Source organism: Balaenoptera ricei, chromosome 4 (assembly GCF_028023285.1).
Source record: "Balaenoptera ricei isolate mBalRic1 chromosome 4, mBalRic1.hap2, whole genome shotgun sequence".
NCBI lineage: Eukaryota > Metazoa > Chordata > Mammalia > Artiodactyla > Balaenopteridae > Balaenoptera > Balaenoptera ricei.
The window spans coordinates 90,210,374-90,223,416 of NC_082642.1; the positions used below are offsets into that span (position 1 = coordinate 90,210,374).

At 37.1% G+C, this 13,043-nt stretch overlaps 1 protein-coding gene across 10 annotated transcripts in view; it reads left to right on the forward strand.

The window, feature by feature from the left end:
* The window catches only part of LRCH3 (leucine rich repeats and calponin homology domain containing 3), a 108,917-nt gene extending 96,207 nt beyond the window's left edge, over positions 1-12,710 (forward strand). For 6 of the 10 annotated variants that reach the window (XM_059920902.1, XM_059920905.1, XM_059920904.1 and 3 more), the window contains 2 exons: positions 3,198-3,275; positions 6,725-8,694. In XM_059920902.1, the coding sequence (XP_059776885.1) occupies positions 3,198-3,275; positions 6,725-6,925 (279 nt within the window). In that variant the 3' untranslated portion in view covers positions 6,926-8,694. Of the gene's footprint in view, positions 1-3,197; positions 3,276-6,724; positions 8,696-9,806 lie in introns of those variants that run through there. The other 4 variants (XM_059920903.1, XM_059920912.1, XM_059920906.1 and 1 more) reach the window with 3 other exon arrangements.
* The last annotated feature ends 333 nt before the right edge of the window (positions 12,711-13,043 follow it).

The window sequence follows — 13,043 nt, forward strand, 5'->3', positions numbered from 1 at the left end:
AGAATCTGTGATATATGATAAACTGCTGTTTGGTTGTTCAATAGGCATAGGTTTTAAGTAGTACAGTTCACATTGTTAGAAGTGCACTATTGAATCATATAAAAAAATCATAACAAATATTGTGATGTGACAACTCATTGAATGAACCATATCACCAAGGAAGATGACCTGAAAAAATGCTGAATCATTTCAAATTTCAAATAGCAAAATCATTTATTTCTTGTTCCTTTCAGTGTAGTTCCATTCCTCTTGCTGAAATTATTACTTTCTTCCCCAAAACCCACATAAGATTTCTTATTCAGATCAGGCTGTACATTACAGAAATGAAACAGGCTCTACATGGCTATCCAAAACCATGTTTTATGTCATACGAAGTTCTGGAAAAGCTTTTGGGGATAGCAGGTCCCTCTGATATTTGACTTAAGGCAAAATCATGAGTCCCTCTACACTCCAGAGTGATAGGGAGCCTACACCTCTGGGTCCTTTTTTTTTTTTTTTTAAAGGTTTTATTTATTTATTTATTTATTTATTTATGGCTGTGTTGGGTCTTCGTTTCTGCGTGAGGGCTCTCTCCAGTTGCGGCAAGCGGGGGCCACTCTTCATCGCGGTGCGCGGGCCTCTCATCATCACAGCCTCTCTTGTTGCAGAGCACAGGCTCCAGATGCGCAGGCTCAGTAGTTGTGGCTCACGGGCGTAGCTGCTCCGCGGCATGTGGGATCCTCCCAGACCAGGGCTCGAACCCGCGTCCCCTGCACCGGCAGGCAGACTCTCAACCACTGCGCCACCAGGGAAGCCCTCCCCTGGGTCCTTTTAACTAGCCATTCCATTGGACACATACAGAGCGGGGATGTGTAACCTGGGATTCATGCACTCCTAAGGCTTCCAGCACTCGTTGAACTCCCTAAAATTGTATGCATGTGTATTCTTCCCAAGAGTAGATTCACAGCTTTCATCAGACTGTAAGAAGGAGTTGTATCCCGGTTATGAAACACTGACCTACATCCCTGGGATTTAGACAAATGCTAAGAGAAGGAATGACTGGAGACAGATGATGGTTCCCCACTCCATTTCCCCTTCATCAGTCAGAAATCTGCTCTTTGTAGGGGAAATCTCAAAGGAATCTTTTTATTCTACTCCACAACCCCCCACCCACACACATCTTAGGGTGCTAATACTCCTCATAGAGATAATGCTGAGTTGGACCCCAGGATCACTATTCTGAGCTTTCTTTTCTTTTTGTCTGAGGTGGTGGTGACTCTTGGACCAGTTTCATACTTAGCAACACGAACTCTATCGTTTTATCCTTTCTTTTGCACAGAAGGAAACTTTTTTTTCTGCCTATGCAGTAAGACCTATTTCACTCTGTCCTTCCAACATCTGAGGGAGATGTTTCAGAAATGTAGGGGTCCTTCTTTTATAGAATGAAATGCCCAGGTCCCCTTCTTTTGCTAGAGTCCCACATTCATGATCCACCTGTGCACACGACGCCCCTAGCCTTCTCTCCCAAACTCAGATCAAGATCCTGGTCTGCTTAGCTAAGGTCCCTTCAGAATAAGGGAAGCTAGTTACATTGATTCTGCTTCCCTTTCTACTGGTATATGGAGAGGGAGTTTCTAGCTAATGAAAAATTCTTCTAAGTGAAAAGCAGTTGTCCTATGTTTTCTTTGCCCAGTTTCTCTTAAAGTTAAGCCCATGCCCCAATAGCTTTCACCACAGTGACTTTTCTATTAGGCCTCAATTCACCTTACCTCCCTCTTAACTAGCAAGGAGTTAAAACCATAGCATCACTCGTACCGTGAACACCCGCTCTTTTACATGTAAAGAGTCTAAGAGAAGGAGCCCAGCTCCAAGTGAATTAGCCAGTGTGAACCCCCATGATTGTTTTTCTCCTTCTGTTAAGCAGATTCTGATTCTATTTATGTTTCACTTTTTTTTTTTTACTTTTTTACCTCAGTTATAGAAGAACTTGGCATAGGCAAGAAGGGGTGCTCTCCATGGAAACCTGTTATCTTCTTTCTAGACTTAATTTTGAAAGCTTTTCAATTTGAAATTTTAAAATTATTATTACTCTCCTTCCATCTCAGTTGTTGCCTTTCATAAAACTTTTATGATAAAGCCAATCCTAGTGCCTGCTACGTTTCTCCGGCCAAGATTATAGTACCTTCAACCATTACTATGTAGTTATCTTGTTTCCTCTCTTCTTGGCAACAGTATGATATTCCATCTTTGAAGAAAACCCAGATATTCCCAAGTGAAACCGTTTTTTTTCTAGAGATGGTACAGGCTTTCATCTGCTTTGTAAAACCTATAGGTCAGATTCCCTGCAAATGTTTGGCTTCCATGCCTGATACTTAAACTAGCAGATGAATTTGAACAATTGAGTTTGTTAATCACTTTGGAAAATGAGATTCAGATTTCTTTCTTACATGATAACCCACTTGGCAAAAAATTTTATCACAACTTTAGGTCATGTGATACAACTATGTTCTAGTCATCAGAGATCTTTTCAGAAAAGCAAGCTTACTGGTTAGTGGCTAGGGAAATTTCCACCCTTTGGAAAATGGTTCTTTAATCCAATCTTTTAAAATTCAAATGTTTAAAAAATTTTAAATATAACCATTGAGTAGAGACATTATGTATCTGTAACATATTTATGAGCAAAGGCTATTGATTTTTTTTATTACTGTTTTCTTTAAAAAGACTGAAAGGAAATGAACCAAAGTGTTAATAACTATAATTATATTTGAATGACTGAGCTGTGGGTAATTAATTTTCTTGTTATTCCTCCAAATTTTCTTTGGTGTATATTGCTTTAAAGTGGAAAAAAATGAAACCGTCCTCCTAAAATTTCTCTATTTAGCACTTGCCTTACAAAAATCAAAGCCCAATGTCTAAAGTAGGGGGTGGCAAACTATGGGCCAGAGGCCAGTACCTATTTTTGCAAATAAAGTTTTATTAGAACACAGTCACTCTTATTTGTTTATATATTGTCTGTGGTTGCTTTCAAGCTCTTAGCAGATTTGAGTAGTTGCAACAGATCATATGGCCTAACATCTTTATTATCTGATTCTTTAAGAAAAAGTTTGCTGACCCTCTGGTCTAGAACATTCAGTTTATGAAGCAGTTGTCAAGAGTATTTTTAGTTAGCAAATTTTTTTAAACTTTGCTAATAACACCATGTTTTCTTTCCTTTGCAGCCTAAATTAACAATGGCAAAATGCAGACGAAATGTGGAGAATTTCCTAGAAGCTTGCAGAAAAATTGGTGTACCTCAGGTAATAAATTTATCATATTTTATGTTGCTAAATAAATTTGGGTATTATTTTCTTAAAATCTTTTAGACATGCAGGTATCTAAAATCTTATAGGGTAGTTCTGAGCTAAGTTGATAATTACTAACATGATTTTGTGTTACTAGAGTCAGTCATTATATTTTGAGCAGTTTCCCTTAATTATTTACAAGGACCAAGCAAAGAAATCATATACACATGAATTTCAATATGTTGTAGTAAGTAATTAGTGCTAAGTAATCAAAAATAGTTATTCTGATATTTTCCTAAATATCCCCTCTTGCTGATTGACTTGTGTACAACTCCATACACAGTAGAGTCTGTGCTTCAGAATAAGTGCATCTCAGACTAAGAATGTTTCAGTCGGCTTCAGTTTTTTAACACTTGCTTTAATGCTTTTAAAAAATGTTTATTTTGAAATAATTTTAGGCTCTGAGAAATGTTGCAAAAATATCACAGAGAGATACTGTATACACTTCACCTAGGTTCCTGGACTGCTAACATCTAACATAAATGTAAACATAGTATGTCATCCAAACCAATAAACACGTAGACAGTGCTGTTGACTAAATTGCAGATTTTATTCAGACTTTACCAGTTTTCCACTAAGCTCTTTGGAACGGAACACACAAGAGGCCATTTCTAGTCACTTGTCCTGCTCTTGAGATTTTTTGCCTCCAGGTTCCTCAGTTAGAGCTTTATTGCCCTTTAATAGTACAAGTAGTTAAACTTTTACCCTTTAAAAAACAATTATGTTAAGTGTGGCACTCTTAAAAAATATTACATATAGTGACATATATAGATAAATTTAAAGAAATAAAAACTGGTGCCATTTGATACTTTTTTCATTAACTACAACCATTACAGTTCATGTCACCATATTTTGTCCAACGTTCAAGGAGAAAAACATGACACTTTTCTATCACCTTCTTAATTAGCTGTCAGAAACCCGGTATTGGCCCCTGGACTCAACAAGTCCACTATTTCTCTCGAAGTTAAGCCCTTGTCCCAATGGCTTTTCCTGATAATGACTCGTTTTACCCAGTTCACCATTCCTCTCTTTAACTAACATGAGTTGAGAAGGTCAAAGCATCACTTGTCCAATGAACACCTTTCCCTTTCAGCTCTTTCACAAAGTGGAAGAGAGCCCAGCTCCACAGAGCAGTTGCACTAGCCAGTGTTAATTCCCATGAGTGTTTTTTCTCCTTTTATTAAGTAGAGTGTGATTCTACTACTTATTTTTTACTTTTTTCTTTTGCATTTTATTTAAGCTGAGTTATAAAATAACTGAAATTTATATTTAGTGATAGTTAGTAAGGATCTTTTTTGTTCCTGTGGACAAATTCAAAGCAAATGTATTGCCTTTATATCATATTGTTTTCTGAAGGCTCATCATCTCTTTTAGAACTAACCATTTTTAAACATATTGAGAGCATTAATAAGGTTTCTAGATAAATGGCATACATTTCTGCATATTAACAGGCAGGTTCTAATATTCACATGTACACTCTAACATTCAGTGTTTCCCTTATGCCTACTTGAGATGATCCTACCTGACCATCACAAGCATGCCCAGTACCTGCCCCAGTTCCATAGCACAGTGTCTTTGAACAAGAGAATGTGGCATGGGTTGGTGCAGGAAATGGGAACCAGAAGAAAAATATGAGTGATTAAAAAGAGGCACCACATACCTAGAGAGAAGAGTGCTGAAAACGGCCCCACACGGCAAGACGTCCTGGCGCACTTAGCCTATGTCAAACCTGTAAAGGACTTCTTACAGTCCTTGTACATGTACTCTGGGCTTTACAGAACTGTCATCTGTCTCAGATTTAAAGTCGATACACTGAAATTCTTTTAGAATATAACTGCCATCGGTCAACAAAATAAAAAACAGTGTGCCTTTTAAAGCATGCACTTTATTCCATCATTTGCCAAGCAATGGTTAACAGTATTTATTTGAAGGCAGGAGATAGAAAAAATACAATTTTAAAAGACTGGGTACTAAAAAAAAAAAAGACTGGGTATTTTTCCAGGGTGGTTTTAGACTGGAGTTCTTGCCACATCCTCCTTCCCCTCCCTTTCCCCCACCAGAAAGAGTAAGTGGACATTCCACATGGGCCACCTCTTCCTTCTCCACTCCTGCCTTCCACCCAAGTCTCACCACCACCATCACTAACACTTTTAGATGGGTTCCTGTTATGCTGCTACTTCTGCTAAAACAGTTGATCATTTGCCTAAAACAAAATGAAGGAAAATGAATAAATACAAACTTGTAGGTTTAAACTAGCATTCTCAGGTCCCTCTGCCATGGGAGGGAAGAAGAAACCTATACCTCTTCTTCTTTTGTTCTCCCCTACTTCTGGGCATTATGACCTTTACCTAAACATGACCACCTGCTGTGTTTAACTTGTAAATAAAATCAGTGATGTAATAATGATCACTTTTGAAAATAGATAACATAAAACTTAATATTGAAAAATTTATCAGATCTTCTGTCCAGAAAACATGTATAAAGGTGAATGATTTCCCTTCTCAGTATAACTTTTTAAATGTTTACAAGTTAAATTATGAATGAAACACTGAAGAATAAAGTGACTGTTAAAAACCTCCAATAAGGTTGGGCATATGGATAGTCTCTTTATTATTATGCTTTTATTAAATATATGTTACATTCAAAAAACTATAGTTGGTGATAAAAACTTCTGTTTGAGTCTGATATCTTATGTTCTGGAGTTATTATATGTTATGTGTGAAAGAATATTTTCCTGTTATCAAGTCCAGTAATGCTTTTATTTATTTAATTTCTTAATCTGTGAACTAGAGGGTTTGGATGATCTCTAAGGCCCATTACATCTCTAGATTCATTTTGTACAATTAGTAAACAGGACTTGTTAAGATGGACTTGACTTGATTTTTAGAGGAACACCAAGCCATTCAGTACACCTGACTTCCAAGTAATAAATTTCCCCTGATTATTATGCTTTCTTCATTCTTTGAACCTTCTTGACTCACCTGGCTTTCTCCGAAAACTTCCCTCTCCTCAGCCCACCCCCAGGTTTTGTCCTTGCTTTCTGGCCTATTTTTTGTTAATAGGGAAGAATGAGTCGAGAAAGAGGTTGCCTCACCCACTCAACCACTCTCAGGCCTCACATAACCATTAAGTCAGCATCCACCTCTGTTCATTTTATCCTGAATGTTCATGCTAATCGCCAACAATTTTATTCCGCTATTTAGTAGTAAAATCAAGCTGAGCACATAGAGGATTCTTTGTGGTTTTGTTTTTCAGCATTTTGATTCATCATAATAAAAAATGTTATAGGATATGTTTCTTTGAATATGACTGAGATGATCATATTGAATTCTATACTCAAATCTGTATTTCTGATCCACTGACTTTATTTTTCTGTTTTCCTTTCCTGCTCACACTTTGGACAGGACAATCTTTGTTCCCCTTCTGACATCCTTCAGCTAAACCTCAGCGTAAAAAGAACTGTTGAAACACTACTTTCTCTTGGGGCACATTCAGAAGAATCCAGTTTTGTCTCTCTATCTATGCAGCTTTTGGGTTTTGTGGCATTTTATTGTACTTTAATGTTAACTCTCTGTATGCTTTATTACTGGATCTTCCCCCTTTAGCCGAAAGTGCATTCCAGTGATTTTTCCACCTCATTCCTGTGCTTGGTAAAGGAGGTTTGTTTCTCATTCAAAAGTATTTACATATGTGCTTTTTTTAAGTTGGTTAGCCATCAAAGAGCTAACCGATAAAGTGGGTAAACCCTTTCCTTGTGCGTCCAGATGCGCAGCTCATCACGTTAGGGAGCATTTATGATTGCTAGCAAAGAGCAGGAAGACCAGTATATTTTCTTCTGCTCATTTGTCCATTTTCCTGGCCTATATGTGGCCTTGTTACTCTTATCATAAATGCTGAGCAGGGTCTACTAATACAATCCTGAGCCTGTTGTTAAAATATGACTTAGAGCTTTATTTCCAAATGGCATAATAAAATTTCCATCTGGCCTTCTTTCCATGCCTCAACACAACTTAAGTGTGGAAATTGTGAGAAGTATTAAAATTAAGAGTTGCTGAACTTTTCAACAGCTGTTCATGTGGAAACAGTTGTACCCCTTCTGTTCTGGGGAGCACCTGGTCACTTAGATCTCTGCATTGAGCTGTGCCCTGAAGTCCTGAAATCTGTCTTTATTGGTAGGCACAAGTCCACCTAATAAGCATCTGCTCTCTGGACATCTGGAAAGCACTGGCCATTTAATCTTAATAATTTTAATTTGATCAGAATGTTCAGTACAAAGATAATGTAGGTCCCTAGATTGCTATTCTGAGCCCATTGTGTACATTGGAAACAGTACACAAGCAAATTATCTGGAGCTGATCTTTCACGGGTAGGCACCTGTCTGCACGTTTATTATGTTTGTTATCTTTAACTTCACTTCTAGAATCCTATTTAGAATTTAAAATTGGAATTTATGTAATTTCCAATATATTTGAACCATCTTAATAGGTGAACTTATATTTGATAGGCTGTTGAGGAGATTTTATCTGAACAGTAGCAGGTAAAGTATTAGGCAGCAATCTCTGTTCTGTACCCAAGGCAATGAATGCCTCTTTCAGAATGCTTAGTATATTAGCTGCTAGCCTTAATGCTTGAAAGTACTTTATAATTGCATTCAGATTCTGGTTCTCATAAATAGTGTTTCTGGACATTCAGGAATCTCTGAACTCTGTTAAGAAAATTGGACAACTGAACTCATGTATGAAGGAAGATTGTGAGGAACATATCATGTTGTAGAAGTCAATCTGAGGATCTGATTGCTTTGGTTTTCTTTCATATTAAATGGGAAAATTATTTAACACATTAAAAACCTTTTACTTTTAATGCTGAAACATTGAACAGTGTTGAAAACAGCAGTAGTGCCTTTTGGAGTTGGGGGGAGGTTTTTTTTTGTTCTTAAGATGTCTCTGAGTCAGAGATCATTCAGTTTTGTGAAGTTCTGTCCCTTTAAAAAAAAACACATGGTGTTTTGTGTGGTTTTGGGGGAGTAATGGTGCATTCTCTTCAGAACAGAGTTCCCTCTGAGCCAGCTAGAAGGTAAACGTGCATCTGGAAAGCATAAGCCACTGAGGGAATGTGTAAGCCACGGGCTTACAGGTCACAGGGCACCCCTGGAAATGGAGATCAAGGAATCGGTGTCAGAGGAAATATGTCTCCCCCCAGAGTAAAACACCCTGCAGGTTCATTTTAAGTATAGTTAATCTGTACTTCAATTGTACTCAGAAGATTTATACAAAGTTGCTAGTTTTATAAGATCAAAAGATTCCATTTACCTTGTTTTATCAAGGTAAGTATTAAATAAAAAGAAAGTGATTAAGAAGCACAAGTACCAATAACGGTTCACAAAACATACGTGTTATATTTTTTATTGCAACTGGTTTTGTAAACTTCCTAATAATATATTAAGTGCCAATGAAAAACTGAGAAAAATCCAGTTATCTTCTTTAATAAGTATGTATAGTCTCTTTTTCAGTAGAACCAGAATTCCACTTTCATTCCTTTAAGTGTAACCTCTTCTTTCTTTCATCTAATCAATGATAGATGTTATTCTTATGATATGCCTTTTTGTCTTACAAGAAAGGATTAACCAAACACATTAATGAGGTAATAAACAAGATAGAAGTAATTTAATTTGCTTAAGCAAACATGTAAATGATTTTCAAATATATGTTAATTAATATGTTCCTGACTAAGCTCACATCATAGTTCTCCAGCATAATTTAATCCATTAAATACCAGGATATGAAATACTTTTTCAAATATGATTTCTTTATTTAAAATCTGTAATTCAAGTTTTTAAGTAATTCAAACTGGGCCTTCCATGAATTATCCAATGTAGGGGAAATTTTCTCAAATACTTCTAAATCTCAAGGATATACTTCAGCTTCTTCCTGTGATCCCTGCCTGGTCTGAGAACCCTGATTTTCATAGTCAGGACTATAATGTAGAGAGCATTCCTCTCTCATGCAGTCTGAGTTATGGCATGAAACTATCTTGCATTCCTATGGTTTGTAATTTCCAAAGCGCTTTCTCCTACAATGTTATATCTTTAGGCTTCAGCCATCCGGTAACTTGGAACTGTTTTTCTATTTTCACCTGCCTCATTTTACTGATCTGCATTGCTCCTTTATTTATCAGGGGTGAAGGATGCTGCTTTTACTCCATAGTAGTATGTTTATCTTCTGTCGTGTGTAAAAGTGTATGTAACTTGTCCATTTTCTAATATTCAAAATGATCTGTATGTACTTTTAGATGTATTAATAAAAAAAAAAAAGTGACAGTGAGTGTCAGGTACCATCTCTGTGTAACTCATATTACAGGTACTGACTTCTCATATCTCAGTTCATTATTATGAGGGGGAGAAGAGATGCTTATTTTTTCTTTTCAGTTCTGTGATGTTCATCCTCTTTTCTCTTCTGTTTGTTTTTATGTTACATTGTCCCATTTCAGGAGCAATTATGTTTGCCTCTCCACATTTTAGAAGAGAAAGGTTTGAGCCAGGTTGCGCTGACGGTCCAGGCCCTCCTGGAACTTGCCCCGCCCAAGCAGCAGCAGCACCAGCCATCTGCTGTGTAAGGACTCCCAGCACCGTGGGCGTTGGCCTGGCCAAAACGAAACAGGACAGCGTGACTGCTGCTGTGAGCCGTCTGCTTAACAAAGCGCTTACGTGTTCTTAAAAGGGACTGTTTCCATGATTCCTAACAGGAATATTTTGCTTCATTTCTCCATTTTAGGGGAGGTTATATCCATTTGCATTGAATTGTTTATGAAGACACGGTTGGTTTTCACAAATGAAACTTAATTCTGTCATTATTGAGAACCCAACGCTGAAGCCTAACCTGGCTGTGCTTTTCTAGAGAGTAGGCTCTTTCACATACTGAAGACTATCTTCTCAGAAGGATATTTGTCTCTCTTGAAGGCACAGCCATGCTGTTATCTTTCCCTGTTTGCAAGCCCTCTGGAATCCACTAGTTTCTAAACGTGGTTGTTCATTAGAATCTCCTGGAGAATTTGTTAAAGTACAGATTCTCACTCGGTTGGTCTAGAGTGAGGCCTGGGTATCTGCATTTCAACAAACATTCCAGGTGTTTCATGTAGTGGAAACCATTGTTCCAAGCTAGATATCTGTATAATTTGGGGGGAGTAATGACTTCATCGTGTTTTTCAGCTCTGTTATGACTACTTGGACTGTTCTGTCCAAGGTAAAATAAAAATAATGTAGAAGGTCTAGATTTTGCTTAGTAAAACAATGAAACAGATACCGTTGCATTTAAGGCCAGTGTCCTAGGCGTCCCCCCAGCTCCAGTCCACCACCACTTAGAGGATGGTTCCATGTGTCATCCCACTAGTATCTAAACATTATAATCAAGCACTCTACACACAGGGTCCAGATCTTTAGGCTGGTAGCTTGTGGCACTCTGCATCCTGTGTGTTGACTTCACTGAGCTCACCCCTTCTCCCCTGCAAGCTGCTCCCAGGATACCTGGACCTGCGAACACCTTCCAGTCACAGCAGATGCACTTCCAGCTCCCCAAATAACAGAAGATTATGAAAATACAGGAAAAGCCAAGCTTCTTACATTTCTTTCAGCTAACTGCCAATTTCCGTAGCTGAGTTAAAGCACTTGTGGCGTTTTAAAAACAGCTTGCTGTCTTTTCATCTAGCCATCTAGCTCCCCAACCAGTGCCTTATTTACTCAATTATGGGTGCAGTAAAAGGGCCCAAGGGCTCAGACAGCACAAAACCAGGAGCCCTAATTCAAGTCTAAGCCACTTGGGTCTTTCTTCCCCTATATTTTGAGACCCTTTTAGTTGTCAGTGATATCTTCTTGTATTCACTGCCTTTGTAAACCAAGTAAATAGAGTAAGTGAAGATACTAGTTATCTAGGTTTTTTCCTGTTGTTAACTGTTCTGGGGTTTCTTTACCAGTACATGCATTTAAGAATAATGTTCTCTCGTTTTATCATGTAGCAGCATCTAAAAGTAAATCTGGATAAAATCATGTTGAGTATCTGGCCAAAGTAATGTTTTCTCCTTGTTGTCACAGGTTTAAACTTATATAACACAAAACATCTGAGCTCAAAGCCCAATCCTTCAGGGTCCTTACAAAACAAAAGTAAAATATGTTTTAAGTGCTTAGAGCCAGACCCCATTATATTTACAGTTCCAAACAGACCCACCAATCATAGGACTTGTTTAGAATTTAGCTGTGTATATTTTTAAACTCTAGGTATTTTTACTTCTAGTCAACATTAAACCTCAGTACAATCTCCAAATTATAGACAGCCATTTGAAATGAAACTCAGCAAAGGACAGGACTATTTGTCACATAGTTGCAAGGAATAATCCCAGTCAGCATACATAATGCAACATTTGGAACATTTGTGACTAATTTCCCCATAGGAATAATTGGAATTTTCAACTTATTTCAGATTTTATACATAGCATGAAACCTTATTCATATATTTTTATCAGACTAATTCAAATTTATATTTGAATAGTTAGAAAATATTTGTTTACAGTTTTGGTTGATAATGAAAGAAAAATATAAGATATATTGAATGTCTTTTCTGTGTCAAGATGCAAAACAAGTCATTATGTTTTTGTTGGAAAATTTTTGTACTCAGTGTTTTGTATATACCTTTTTTTTTTAAACTGGAAAGAAAATTTAATATTTAGCCTTGCTAGACTCTAACATAAGATGAAGATGACTTTGTTACAGTTCCACCTGACCATTTATGAACTTCCTACTGAAGCAGTGACCTTCCCAGCGCTGAAGAGTGAATGAAGATAAGGCTAAGTGCCCGCCCACTAGGGCTTCTGCTAACAGTGGAGATTTTAAGTCAGCAGGTTTCTGGGCTTTCAATCTCATACTTGCTTAGCACTCCAAACCAATTTTCTCTGGAAACAACTCATGGGAGGAAGGGCTTTGTATTTGACTAGAATAGAGTAGGACACTTAGTAGTAGTAGGTCACTTTCCTTAATAGCTTTTGAAAATACAGCCTCACAGCTAATCAAGGAGTCTGATTTCTCTACTTGATAAAAGCCCAGCAGTGACTAATGATGTATGACTACGCTGACGAGTATGATGAATTTTTTAAAACTAAGCGCTTAAATGGTTATAGAAATGAAGGAGAACATGGATATTCAGAAACGTTTTTATATACATATTGCAGTAAGGTGGTTTACAGCATATTTCATTTTATTTCTGAAAATGTTGTAAACATGTAATTAGTAAAAGATTTTGTAAAACATTGTCCTATATTTGTATGTCTGTAAATATAATGCATAAGTTCTAAGAATAAATATGTCAGTATCATGTATGTTATTTTAAATTGCCTGTATGCCACTTTACACATTGACATTAAAATAAAAGACAACACTTCAATAGCATGAAATAAAGGCTGATTTGAAAATGTTCATACCTAAAGCATGGTTTCCTTGGCAAAAATAAAAGGGTAAATTCTTTGATGGAACATCAGTAGAAACTGGGTCCTCATATTGGTTCCTTCAGATCAAAATATACTTTTTTAAGGAAGTGTACATATCAGTACTGTCCGGTATTTGGAGTTAGATATAAGGCTTAATTTTGAAATATATGTGACCCATTTGGAAGACTTTTCTCAGAAATTACCAACTGTGCTATAGGGAGAGCTTTAGCATTCCAAGACATTCTATTCTGATTA